General features: G+C 39.2%; 1 protein-coding gene across 8 annotated transcripts in view; it reads left to right on the top strand.

Annotated features, from left to right (window-relative positions):
- LOC132386023 (histone-lysine N-methyltransferase 2A-like) overlaps nucleotides 1-14,357 on the top strand; it is a 316,855-nt gene that overhangs the window by 141,866 nt on the left and 160,632 nt on the right. For all 8 annotated transcript variants that reach the window (XM_059958301.1, XM_059958298.1, XM_059958300.1 and 5 more), the window contains exons 6-7: nucleotides 13,084-13,151; nucleotides 13,384-13,743. In XM_059958301.1, the coding sequence (XP_059814284.1) occupies nucleotides 13,084-13,151; nucleotides 13,384-13,743 (428 nt within the window). The remainder of the gene's footprint in view (nucleotides 1-13,083; nucleotides 13,152-13,383; nucleotides 13,744-14,357) is intronic.

The following is a 14,357-nucleotide window of genomic DNA, read 5'->3' as shown; positions in this document are numbered from 1 at the left end:
GAGCCTGAAGACACACACTCAACGATTCAGGAACAGCTCCTTCCCCTCTGCCATCAGGGAGGAGGTACAGGAGCCTGAAGACACACACTCAACGATTCAGGAACAGCTTCTTCCCCTCTGCCATCAGGGAGGAGGTACAGGAGCCTGAAGACACACACTCAACGATTCAGGAACAGCTTCTTCCCCTCTGCCATCAGGGAGGAGGTACTGGAGCCTGAAGAAACACACTCAACGATTCAGGAACAGCTTCTTCCCCTCTGCTATCAGGGAGGAGGTACAGGAGCCTGAAGACACACACTCAACGATTCAGGAACAGCTTCTTCCCCTCTGCCATCAGGGAGGAGGTACTGGAGCCTGAAGATACACACTCAGTGATTCAGGAACAGCTTCTTCCCCTTTGCCATCAGGGAGGGGGTACAGGAGCCTGAAGACACACAGTCAGTGATTCAGGAATAGCTTCTTCCCCTCTGCCATTTGATTCCTAAATGGACATTGAACTCTTGGACACTATCTCAATTTTTTAATATGCCGTATTTTGTGTTTTTGCATGTTTTTAAAATTATTCAATATACGTTTACTGTAATTGATTTGCTTGTTTATTATTATTATTTTATTTATTATTTTTTCTCTGCTAGATTATGTATTTTATTGAACTGTTGCTGCTAAGTTAACACATTTTATGTCACATGCCGGTGATAATAAACCTGATTCTGATTTGATTGACTCTTTTTTAATAGATTCTTTTGGGCTTCTTTGTTTTGTAAGAAGACATATCTCAGGACTGTATATAGTATGCACATTTTGATATTGAATATACTTTAAAGTTTAAAGTGTGGTTGGGTCAATCAGAGAGCAGGTTATATTGGACAGGGTGTACAGTTATGGAGTAACTAATGACCTGATAGTGAGGTGCCCTTTAATCTGATTGAATTTAATATGTACAATTTTTTGTGAAATTCTTCCTTTTCCTGTAAAAGCCTGTAAGAGAATGAATCTCAAGTAATATGTAGTAACATATATACTTTGATAATATATTTACTTTGAACTCTGGTTACCTCTCTAAAGGAATAATGTAGATGCTTGAGTAGGTATAATAAGGCTCACTGTGATGTTGCCCTCAGTGGAGTCCTTCAGTTACAAACCACTGGACAAATTTTGATTGTTCTCTGAAGAATATTGAAGATTAAAGGGCAGCCTAATATAAGTATATCTGTAATTGTGGGATGGGTAGATACAGTATGTAGTCAGTCTTTTTTCTGCAGGGTGAAAATGACAAATACTACAGGCATTGATTTAAGAGTGGGAAACTTCCTACACAGTGATGCTAGCTACAATTAGGCAGACAAACAAACTCGTAATGGACAAGGGGGTATGGACTATATGGAAGCAGATAGCATAAATTTAGATTGCTATGACAAATACAGGCACAATGGGCTGAAGGCCCTGTTCTGGATGCTTTGCTGTACTGTACCATGTTCTATGTTTACAGTTGAGAATGAAAATCAGAATTAGGTTTAATACCACCAACGTATGTTGTGGAATTTGTTGTTTTGTGGCAGCTGTACATTGCATTAGCTAGCAATAGAAACTATAAATTACAATGTAAAGTATATATTTTTTAGAAAATTAACTATTACATAAAGAGAAGGAAAGCAGAATATTGAGGAAGTGTTCATGGGTTAATTCGCCATTCAGGAGTCTGATGGCGCAACAATCAGAGGAAGAAACTATTCCTGAAACTTTTGAGTGTGTGCCTTTAGACTCATTGATATAGCAATGAGAAGAGGCCATGTTTTGGGAGATGAGAACCTTTAATGATGGATGCCTCCATTTTATGATATTGCTTTTTGAAGTTATCATGGATGCTAGAAAGGCATGATGCAGATGGCTAACTCTTCAGCTTTTTCCAATCCTCTACTGTAGCTCCTCCATATCAGCAGGTGATGCATTACTTCTGTATGAATTTTCATGTCTTTGAATTCATACTAGTTCTACCAAAAGTCCTAATGATATACAGCCACCATCATGCCTTCTTTATAACGGCATCACCATGTTGGGTCCAGGATAGATCTTCAGAAATGTTGACACCCAGGATCATGGACAATGCTCAGCCTTTCCACTTCTGATGCCTTGATGAGGACTAGTGTGTATTCATTCGACTTACCATTCCTGAAGTCCATGACCACAATTCATTTTTCTTAATGTTGTTGAATGCAAAGTTGTTGCTGCGAATTCCAGAAAAACCCAAGAAGTGGGTCTTAGTAATTCTCGCTGTTACTGAGTTCCTGCTTCCAATTATGAATTTATGGCTACTTTTGGTAAGTTGATGGAATACACACCGGTCCTCATCATATTGTGAATAGAAGATTGTTAATCAACCAGGAAATAGAGAAGGAATGAATTGACTTTATCTAATCAAGGAGGGATCACGGCTTCAAGTACAATAGATTCAGGTTAATTCAGACACATTAAATTTTGGCCCAAGTGAGTGGCTGTCCCAGTTAACTGAAGTTTTGTGGAAGTAGTTTTAAGAAGTATTTTAAAAATCTAGTACTGTTTAACAGAGTAACACATACAGTTGGCTTTCCTTATCCGTGGATTCTACATGGGCAGATTCAACCAACCATGGATCAGGAAATCCCGGAAGTTCTCTCTCCAGCACTCGGTGTTTGAGCATGTACAGACTTTTTTTCTTGTTGTATACAGTATAACAACTATTTACATAGTGTTTACATTGTATTAGTTATTATAAGTAATCTAGAAATGACTTTAAAATACAGGCAGTCTCTGGATTATGAACAAGTCCCATTCCTGAGTCCGTCTTTAAGTGGATTTGAAGTTGTAATGGGTATGTCCGGTATTATTTAGCGTCAGTTATTCAAACGTTTTTCTTAGTATATAGTACATATTTTCCCTTTCTATGCATATAAAACACTTAAGAAACATAGGTATTTCAATAATTAAACCACAGCTTTGCTTAGTAATAATTGTAGCTTTCATCGGGACAGGGCCTTTCACATGCTCCATTAAAATTGTTCCGATCGTTGACTGACTGTAGCCAAATGCTTTTCCAATGGTGATGGCGTTTCATCTCTTTCCAATCGCTTTAGTACTTCCACCTGATTTTCAATCATGTTAAATAAAATCCGGGGTTCTGCTGGGTCCCAAAGACCACTGCACTGGATAGGTTAAATAAAGGACTTGAGCATCCACGTTCTTTGGTATCCGTGGGGGTCCAGGAAGCAATTCCCCATGGATAAGGAGCTCCGACTGTATTTAAATGAAATATGGAACAAATTAGAACACTACCAATACTAATACCATGAAACTGTACTTGTTTCTAATATTTATTGACAGAGGAATTTATACAGTGTATGCAGCTGCATTCTTTTGATTGAATGTAAATGAACAACATCAGTATAGATACCTCAAGAAGATAATGGATTGTCTATACAATGCTTTAAAAGATTGCAACTTACAAATCTTCATTTTCATTACAACATTCAAGATGATTATTGAGATCTTTAAATTTTTGTAGTTCTTAATTTGTTGAGGTAGTGAAATTGTTTAATTTTCACTCCTGTCTTTTTCTGGCACTTCAAAGCTTTAAGTGCAGAGCAAAACAGTTCTAGAAACATAGAAAACCTACAGCACAATACAGGCCCTTTGGCCCACAAAGCTATGTCGAACATGTCCTTAACTTAGAAGTTATCTAGGGGTACCCATAGCCCTCTATTTTTCTAAGCTCCAAGTACTTGACAAGGAATCTCGTAAAAGACCCTATCATATCTACCTCCATCACCGTTGTTGGCAGCCCATTCCACACACTCACAACTCTCTGTGTTAAAAAATTACCACTGCCATCTGTGTACCTACTTCCAAACACTTTAAACTTGTGCCCTCTAGTGATAGCCATTTCAGCCCTGGGAAAAATCCTCCGACTATATGGTCTGGGATGTTTCTGATCGGGTCCAAGATAACCTGAAGTGGGAGGATGAGGAGCCAGAGGTCGTGGTACATATAGGTACCAATGACATAGGTAGGAAAAGGGAAGAGGTCCTGAAAGGAGAATATAGGGAGTTAGGAAGGGAGTTGAGAAGGACCACAAAGGTATTCATCTAGGGATTACTGCCTGTGCCACGCAACAGTGAGAGTAGGAATGGAATGAGGTGGAGGATAAATGCGTGGCTGAGGGATTGGAGCAGAGGGCAGGTATTCAAGTTTTTGGATCATTGGGACCTCTTTTGGGGCAGGTGTGACCTGTACAAAGAGGACGGGTTACACTTGAATCCTAGGAGGACCAATATCCTGGTGGGGATATTTGCGAAGGCTACTGGGGAGACTTTAAACTAGAATGGTTGGGGGGGTGGGAATCAAATTGAAGAGACTAGGAGAGAGGAGGTTAGTTCTCAAATAGAGAAAGCGTAGACAGTGTGTGAGGGAGGATAGGCAGGTGATAGAGAAGGAGTGCTCAGACCAAAGATGTAGGGGAGAAGGAAGAAAAAGATAATAAAGTTGTTTGCACTGTTAGAGATAAACAGAGAGTAAGAGGTGGAGCGTTTCTTAAATGCATCTATTTTAATGCTAGGAGCATTGTAAGAAAGGTGGATGAGCTTAGAGTATGGATTGATACTTGGAAATATGATGTTGTAGCTATTAGTGAAACATGGTTGCAGGAGGGGTGTGATTGGCAACTAAATATTCCTGGATTTTGTTGCTTTTGGTATGATAGAATCGGAGGACAAGAGGGGGAGGTGTTACATTGCTTGTCAGAGAAAATATTTGGCAGGTTAGATTAGAGGGCTCATCCAGGGAGTCTTTTTGGGTGGAATTGAGGAATGGTTAATGTGTAGTAACAATTATAGGGGTGTATTACAGACCACCTAATGTGGAGGAGCAAATTTGTAAGGAGATAGCAGATATTTGTAGTAAGCACAAGTATGTGATTGTGGGAGATTTTAATTTTCCACACATAGACTGGGAAGCCCATACTGAAAAAGGGGTGGATGTAAAATGTGTGCAGGATAGTTTTTTGCAGCAGTACATAGAGGTACCAACTAGAGAAGGGGGAGTGTTGGATCTCCAGTTAGGGAATGAGATAGGTCAGGTGATGGAGGTATGTGTTGGGGAGCACTTTGGGCCCAATGATCACAATGCCATTAGTTTCAATATAATTAATTATGGAGAAGGGTTGAGATTTTTGATTGGAGAAAGGCTAACTTTGAGGAGATGCGAAAGGGTTTAGAAGGAGTGGATTGGGACAATTTGTTTTAATGGAAGGATGTAATGGAGAAATGGAGGTCATTTAAAAGTGAAATTTTGAGGGTACAGAATCTTTATGTACCTGTTAGGTTGAAAGGAAAGGTTAAAAGGTTGAGAAAGCCATAGTTTTCAAGGGATATTGGAAACTTGGTTCAGAAAAAGAGGGAGAACTACTATAAATATAGGGAGCATGGAGTAAATGAGGTGCTCGAGGAATATAAAGAATGTAAAAAAGAATCTTATGAAAGAAATTAGAAAAGCTAAAAGAAGATATGAGGTTGCTTTGGCAAGTAAGGTGAAAATAAATCCAAAGGGTTTCTACAGTTATATTAATAGCAAAAGGATAGTAAGGGATAAAATTGGTCCCTTAGAGAATCAGAGTGGACAGCTATGTGCACAGCCAAAAGAGATGGGGGAGATTTTGAACAATTTATTTTCTTCGGTATTCACTAAGGATTGTGTAAGGTAAGGGAAACAAGTAGGGTAGTTATGGAAACTATGATGATTAAAGAAAAGGAAGTATTGGCACTTTTAAAGAATATAAAAGTGGATAAATCTCCGGATCCTGACAGGATATTCCCTAGGACCTTGAGGGAAGTTAGTGTAGAAAAAGCAGGGGCTCTGACAGAAATATTTCAAATGTCATTAGAGACAGGGATTGCTCATATGGTTCCATTGTTTAAAAAGGATTCTAAGAGCAAACCTAGCAATTTTAGGCCTGTAAGTTTGACGTCAGTGGTGGGTAAATTAATGGAAAGTATTCTTAGAGATGGTATATATATATATATAAAATTATCTAGATAGACAGGGTCTGATTAGGAACAGGCAGCATGGATTTGTGTGTGGAAGGTCATGTTTGACAAATCTTATTGAATTTTTTGAAGAGGTTATGAGGAAAGTTGACGAGGGTAAAGCAGTGGATGTTGTCTATATGGACTTAAGAAAGGCCTTTGAGAAGGTTCCGCATGGAAGGTTCAATCTTTAGGTATTAATATTGAAGTAGTAAAACGGATTCAACAGTGGCTGGATGGGAGATGCCAGAGAGTAGTGGTGGGTAACTGTTTGTCAGGTTGGAGGCCGGTGACTAGAGGTGTGCCTCAGGGATCTGTACTGGGTCCAGTGTTGTTTCTCATATACATTAATGATCTGGATGATGGGATGGTAAATTGGATTAGTAAGTATGCAGATGATACTAAGATAGGTGGCATTGTGGATAATGAAGTAGGTTTTTCAAAGCTTGCGGAGAGATTTAGGCCAGTTAGAAGAGTGGGCTGAAAGATGGCAGATGGAGTTTAATGCTGATAAGTGTGAGGTGCTACATTTTTGTAGAAATAATCCAAATAGGACATACATGGTAAATGGTAGGCCATTGAAGAATGCAGTAAAACAGTGATCTAGGAATAATGGTGCATAGTTCCCTGAAGGTGGAATCTCATGTGGATAGGGTGGTGAAGAAAGCTTTTGGTATGCTGGCCTTTATAAATCAGAGCATTGAGTATAGGAGTTGGGATGTAATGTTAAAATTGTACAAGGCATTGGCAAGGCCAAATATGGAATATTGTGTACAGTTCAGGTCAACAAATTATGGGAAAAATGGCAACAAAATGGAGAGAGTACAGAGGAGATTTACTAGAATGTTACCTGGGTTTCAGCACCTAAGTTACAGGGAAAAGTTGAACAAGTTAGGTCTTCATTCTTTGGAACGTAGAAGGTTGAGGGGGGACTTGATAGAGGTATTTAAAATTATGAGGGGGATAGACAGAGGACGTGGATAGGCTTTTTCCATTGAGAGAAGGGGAGAGTCAAACAAGAGGACATGAGTTGAGAGTTAGAGGCAAAAGTTTAGTGCTAACACGGGGGGGGGGGTAACTTCTTTACTCAGAGAGTGGCATCTATGTGGAACAAGCTTCCAGTAGAAGTGGTAGAGGCAGGATCGATATTGTCATTTAAAGTAAAATTGGATAGGTATATGGACAGGAAAGGAATGGAGGGTTATGGGCTGAGTCCAGGTTGGTGGGACTAGGTGAGAGTAAACATTTGGCTTGGACTAGAAAGGTTGAGATGGCCTGTTTCCGTGCTGCAATTGTTATATGGTTATATACACACGATCAATGCCTCTCATCATCTTATACACAGTTGTGATTTATCTTACTGCTTATTTCTCAACTATGAGTGACAGAAGTTATACGTTTTGAATATAAACACAGACATCTGACACAATTTAAAAATAGTTCACTTTAAGCATAGTGTAGTGTTTAATAGCCACAAAGGAGTGTACATCTAATGTTGATTGGAAACTGTTTGGCAGTAGTGTGTTGTCCCAGTTCAGTGGCTTAGTATCCCAAATAAATGAAGGGAATCTTTCCTATTTTATCAATTTCTGTTTTTTAAGAGTTACCGCAAATAAGTGACTGCCCTGATTATCTTATGGCCTAATTAACTGGAATCCTTTGTATTTGCAATTAATCTAAATTATGTGATTTTACCAAAAGTAACTGTCTCAGAAGATCTGTCCTGGGCCCATTAAAGAAAGCACAGCAGCACCTCTAGTACTCAGGAGACTGCGGAGATTTGGCACGTTATCAAAAACATTGGCAAACTTCTATAGGTGTGTGCTGCGAAGTATGCTGACTGACTGTGTTATGGCCTGGTATTGGAAACCCCAATATCTTTGAGCAAAAAATCCTACGAAAGTTAATGGATTTGACGCAGTACATCATGGACAAAACCTTCGCAACCATTGAGCACATCTACATGAAATATTGTTATAGAAAAGCTGCATCCATCATCTAAGATCCTTACTACTCAGGCTATGCTCTTTTCTCTCTGCTGCCATCAGGTAGAGGGTACAAAAGCCTCAGGACTCCCACCACCAGGTTTAAGAACAGCTACTAACCCTCAAACCATCAGGCTCTTGAACAAAAGAGGATAATTACACTCATTTTATTTCTGGTGATCCCACAACCGATAGTTTCACTTTAAGGACTCCTCATCTTCTTATTTCATGCCATTATTCATTGCTATTTATTTATATTTGCATTTACACTTTTTGTTGTTCGTTGACAAATGTGAAGATCTTCAGGTGCTGGAAAACCAAGCAACAAAACTCACCTCCCTCACCACCATTCAGGGCCCCAGACAGTCCTTCCAGGTGAGGCGACCCTTCACCTGTGAGTCGGCTGGTGTGGTATACTGCGTCCGGTGCTCCCGGTGTGGCCTTTTATATATTGGTGAGACCCGGGGCAGACTGGGAGACCGTTTCGCTGAACACCTACGCTTGGTCCGCCAGAGAAAGCAGGATCTCCCAGTGGTCACACATTTTAATTCCAAATCCCATTCCCATTCTGATATGTCTATCCATGACCTCCTCTACTGTAAAGATGAAGCCACACTCAGGTTGGAGGAACAACACCTTGTATACTGTCTGGGTAGCATCCAACCTGATGGCATGAACGTTGACTTCTCTAACTTTAACGGAAGTGCCCTTCCTTCCCCTTTTCTTCATCTCCCTCTGGTGCTCCCCTCCCCCTTTCTTTCTCCTGAGGCCTCCCGTCCCATGATCCTTTCCTTTCTCCAGCTCTGTATCACTTTCGCCAATCACTTTCCAGCTCTTAGCTCCATCCCACCCCCTCCGGTCTTCTATCATTTCGCATTTCCCCCTCCCCCCATTGCTTTCAAATCTCTTACTGTCTTTCCTTTCAGTTAGTCCTGACGAAGGGTCTTGGCCCAAAACGTCGACATTGCTTCTCCCTATAGATGCTGCCTGGCCTGCTGCGTTCCACCAGCATTTTGTGTGTGTTGTTGTTTGAATTTCCAACATCTGTAGATTTCCTTGTGTTTGGAAAAACTGTACCTTTTTGAATTGATATTGGTTAGCCTGCTGTGTTCTTCTAGCATTTTTTGTGTACGTTGTTCATTGATCCTGTTTACAGTTATACCAGTGCCCAAGAAGAGTGGTATGAATAGCTTAATGACTTTTGTCCAGAATATTGAGAGGCTTGTCATGCCAGATTCAACTTTTGCCTCAGCAAGGGTTTCAACTCACTGTAGTTTGCCTATCACCTTAATAAGTCTGTGGCAGGTGTAATTGCAATGGCTTTTCACACAGCCTTAGATCACCTAGACAATACAAACGCCTCTTAAATGTCAATCCATGCCCTCCTCTACTGTTGTGATGAGGCTGCACTCAAGTAGGAGGAACAACAATATTCCATTTGTGTAGTCTCCAACCTGATGGCATAAACATATATTTATCAAACTTTAGATAATCCTGCCCTCCAGCCTCTTCCCCCATCACCATTTTCCATTCCCTTTTCCCTTTTTCACCTTCCCTGAAAATTTCCTCCCCCTGGTACTCCTTCCTCCTTTTCTTTCTTCTATGGCCTTCTATCCTCTCCTATTAGATTCTCCCTTCTCTAGCCTTGTATCTGTTTCACCAAGCAACTTCCCAGCTTTTTACTTCTCCCTTCCCATCCCCAACCCACACTTTCTTACACCAACTCCTCATTTTTTTTCTAGTCCTGCTGAAGGACATTGACCTTCAACAATTGTCAATGATACTCTTTTCCATAGATGCTGCCTGGCTTGCTGAGTTCCCACAGTATATTGTGTATGTTGCTTGGATTTCCAGAATCTGCAGATTTTCTTTTGTTTATGATTGGAATACCTTTGTACCTGCCTCTGCTATTAGATCTTCATCTTCGTAACTAGAAGACCACAGTTTGTGCTGATTGGTATTAATAAATTTTCCTTGCTGACAATCAACACTAACTCACCTCGGATGTGTGCTTAGTCCACTGCTCTACTCCCTCTATACCAATGACTGTGTAGCTGGGTACAGTTCATATGCCATCTTTAAGTTTGCTGACGATACAAACAATGTTCGTAGAATTTTGGATGCAAACGAGGGTGTACAAGAGCAAGATATACCATCTACACATACAAAATGTTGGCCAACATTTTACAAAACTCTGCAGGCCACGTGGCATCTATTGAAAAGATATAGAAAAGTACAGTGAACATCTTGGGCCAAAATTTTTCGACAGGACATGCTAGTTGAGTTGTGTTGCAACAACAATTTTACAGTTAACATCAGTAAAACCAAAGAGGTGATTGTGAAAAGGTAGGATGAAGGATTACAGGCCAATCCTCATATAGGGATCAGAAATGGAGAGAGTGAGCAGCTTCAAGTTCTAGGGCGTCAAGATGTCTGACAATCTAATGTGGTCCTAACATATGAACACAGCTATAAAAAACACTGGATAATGGCTGTATTTCATTCAGAGTTTGAAGAGATTTGGTTTGTTACTTCAGACACTGGAAAACTTACACAGATATGTCGTGGAGAAAATTCTGACTGCATTACTGGTATGTGGAGCTGCTGCACAAGATCAAAAGAAGCCACAGGAAGTTGTAAAATTAGTCATCTATATCTTGAGTACTTGCCTCCATAGTATCTAAGACATCTTCAAGGAGCAGTGTCTCAGAAAGACAGTGTCTATAATTAAGGACCCCATCACCCAGGATATGCCCTCTTTTCATTGGTACCATCAGGAAGGAGGTACAGAAGCCTTAACACACACACTCAACGATTCTGGAACAGCTTCTTCTCCTCTGCCATCAAATTTCTGAATGAACATTGAACTCATGAACACTACCTCACTATTATTATATCTGTTTTTCTACTATTTTTAATTTAACTATTTAATATACATGTATGTACTTACTATATGTATTACTTCTGTTTTCTGTATCATCACATATTGCAATGTACTGCTGCTGCTAAGTTAATAAATTTCATGATATATTCCAGTGATATTAAACCTGATTCTGAGTTCCTAGTCTATAGATTTGCTGAGAATGCCTGCAGGAAAAAGAATTCCAGGATTGTACGTGGTAACATATATGTAATTTGATAATAAATTTTACTTTGAACTTTGAAATGTGCCTTTGCTAACTTTGTTGATACAAACATAAGTAGGTAGGTGAATTATAAAGAAGACATGAGGAGGTTTTAAAAGAGAAATAAATAGATTAAGTCAATAGTAATGATCTGCAAAATGCAGTTCAGATGTGAAAATATAACATTTTTCATTTTATCAGTAAGGAAAGAAAAAGTATTGCAATATCTAGATAATTATTGCTGACCATTTGTAGCCTTTTTCCCTCAGATGGTCTTGAGCACTTGGAACCTTTTTTCAAAGATTGGAGAAATAATCTAACAACTTTATAGTGGGGTAGATGTATTGATAAATAAGGGAGTGAAGGATTTCTGTGCCAGTTTGAATTTTGGGCTTGAAGATAGTAACCATGTCAGCCGTTTTGCTTTTTGAGTGGTGAACAAGCTTGAGAAATGAAGTGGCCCACTCCTACCCTTTTTTTTTATACAGTCGGCCCTCCTTATCCACGAGTTCCGCATGCGCAAATTCAACCAACTGCAAATCGTGGAAACCTAGAAGTGCTCTTCCAGCACTTGTTGTTCGAGCATGTACAGACTATTTTCTTGTCATTATTCCCTAAACAATGCAGACTAACAACTCTTTACATAGCATTTACATTGTTTAGGTATTATAAGTAATCTAGAGATGATTTAAAGTATATGGGAGGATGTGCGCGGGTTATTGTGGATCGGGATTGGAAAAAATCGGAAGTTCGCTTACTAAGTAAGTTGGAACAGGTACATCCGGTATATTTAGCGTCAGTTAGTCAAACGTTTGTCTTTGTATATAGTATATATTTTACCTTTCTATGCATATAAAACACTTCAGAATGAATGTTTCAGCGCCGGGCTCGGGAACAAAAGTATCAGATCGCTTCCATGCCGGGTTGATATGAAGGATCAAAAACTCAAAACCCCAAAACCCAATAATTAAATCACTGCATTGCTTAGTAATAATTGTAGCTTTCATCGGGGCTGGTTCTTTCTCACTTTATCCTTTAAAATTGTCCGGATTGTTGACCGACATAGCCTAACACTTTTCCAGTGACCTATGGTGTTTCCGACTGCTTTATTATTTCCACTTTATTTTCAATCGTGCTCATAATTATTTTCATGAACAGAAACACTGCTGATCAGATCTCTGCTGCCATGTTCTAATGTCCACCACACGGAGTCATGTTAAATGAGCTATGGGGTTCTGCTGGGTCCTAAGATCCACCACATTGAGACAGATTGAAAAAGGAACTTTGCATCCATGAATTGTGGTATCCGCGAGGGGTCTCGGAATCAATCCCCCACAGATAAGGAGGGCCAACTGTATTTGTATGTATGCAAAATGCTGCAATACTGTTAAGTTACAGATCTGGTTGTTTCTTCAGGGTAAAAATGAAATTCTATCTTGAGTCATAGAAAAATAATAGAACTAGAATAGTAGAAGAGTCTGCTTTTAAGCCTTCTGGCTCTCAGATGTACTTTTTGTGGGATCAGTGTATATTTAAGCCAGCTGGGAATGCAGTAGCATTGTACTGGACTTTAAGGAGATTGGTTCTGGATTCAAATCCAGTTGGCTGCTTGCATACTTCTGTGCTAGACTGAGTGGCAAGTTAGCAACTTGGCTTTGTAAAAACAGACAATTGCTAAAGAGCATCCAATGCACCATAAGTTGCAGAGAGGAACAACAGTGTATTTGGGTATGACTCCTGATTTGAGCCTGCTGATATGATTTGTAGTGATGATTGGAAGATTCTGTGAAGATGCTTCATTCAGTCAATCTGTTAGATTTAAGTCAAATTGTGTTTGCAAATTTAGTTGCAACAATTCATCAATCTGATTACTTTTTTTGCAATATCCACAATATCTCAATATCTTTTCTTTTAATATAGAATTCGAAAGTGTCAAAATCTTCAGTGGATGCCTTCTAAAGTACCTCCTCTAAAACCAGTTAACAAAGGTGAGCAATGTCCATTGTACAGAGCTATTAGATTAGGCTATGGAATTTGGAAACTTTTAAACAGAAATTGAATGTTTGACCCTCACCAAAAGGAATGGGTATTTGAGTGTGGCACATTAAACTATATTCGATCTTTAGTCATTACCTTTAGGAGAGAGGAACTTGGGTGAGGTTGACTAGAATTGTGCAGATTTTATGAATTGGTTTTTAAATTTTATCTTTTAATTCTTAGTGAAAAAAAAGGAAAAGAAAATAAAAATACAAGAAAAAAAGGTTTCACCAGAAAAGCAGCACATCGACACCGGCCATAAGAACTCTTCACAGAGCATTTCACAAGATCACCTACTGAAAGTAAACCTGGTTCCTCATCAACAGAATGAGAAGCAGTCTGAGGAGGGCAGCTCCTTTGTACCTCCTGAAGCTCAACCACAAGCTACGTTGGTTTCACCTGTCTGCAAGCCCAGCAAACAAGTTCCACAGAAACTTGAACCCATCATGTCTCTGCAATCAGGTCACATGCAATTAAAGAACGAATCAACCAATCCTATGCTGGATGACTCAAAGAAAATACAGTCACTGCAAACAGAATCAGGTAATCTGAACATGGCAAGTATTTAGTACTAATTTCTTCTGAAACTCCAACTTTTCTAAGAAGGTACCATCTCAGTTCAAATAATCATATTTATCGACATTGCAGAGTTAAAAAATTTAGTGTAGATGTCCTTTCTAAATTGGCACTTCTTTGCACTTCACCTCCTTTCATGTGTAGTATACTCTTGATGTCTGTATCAAGTCTTTTGATTTACTTAAGATGTCTTATGTAGGTCCCAGATATCAATTGTACTCTTACTGATGTAGACCTAAGTTTGAAAGTGGATAAAGTGACATTGCTGTCAAGCAGCTTTTTGAATTGCAAGCTTGTGCCCCATGACTAAGCATTTCCATCTAATTTATCATGGAACAGATTCACACTCATTTTGTGTCTTAGTATACTATATTATAAGATAGATTTGAGATGGCTATCTTTGCAGGTTGGTACTAGAAGAAAAGATTAATTTCTTTATCTCTCCTGCTTGCTTTGAATAGTAGTCATCGTCACTGTTGCATAATTACTCATCTGAAAGCAAAGTATCTTCCATCACTTATTTAATATCACCTGTTTAATTAAAGGATCTACAAAGTTCCTGATATTTTTAGTTAAACAAA

The sequence above is a fragment of the Hypanus sabinus genome (genome assembly GCF_030144855.1).
Source record: "Hypanus sabinus isolate sHypSab1 chromosome Y unlocalized genomic scaffold, sHypSab1.hap1 SUPER_Y_unloc_2, whole genome shotgun sequence".
NCBI lineage: Eukaryota > Metazoa > Chordata > Chondrichthyes > Myliobatiformes > Dasyatidae > Hypanus > Hypanus sabinus.
Note: the sequence above shows the minus strand (reverse complement) of the source record. Positions and strands in the feature narration are given on the sequence as shown.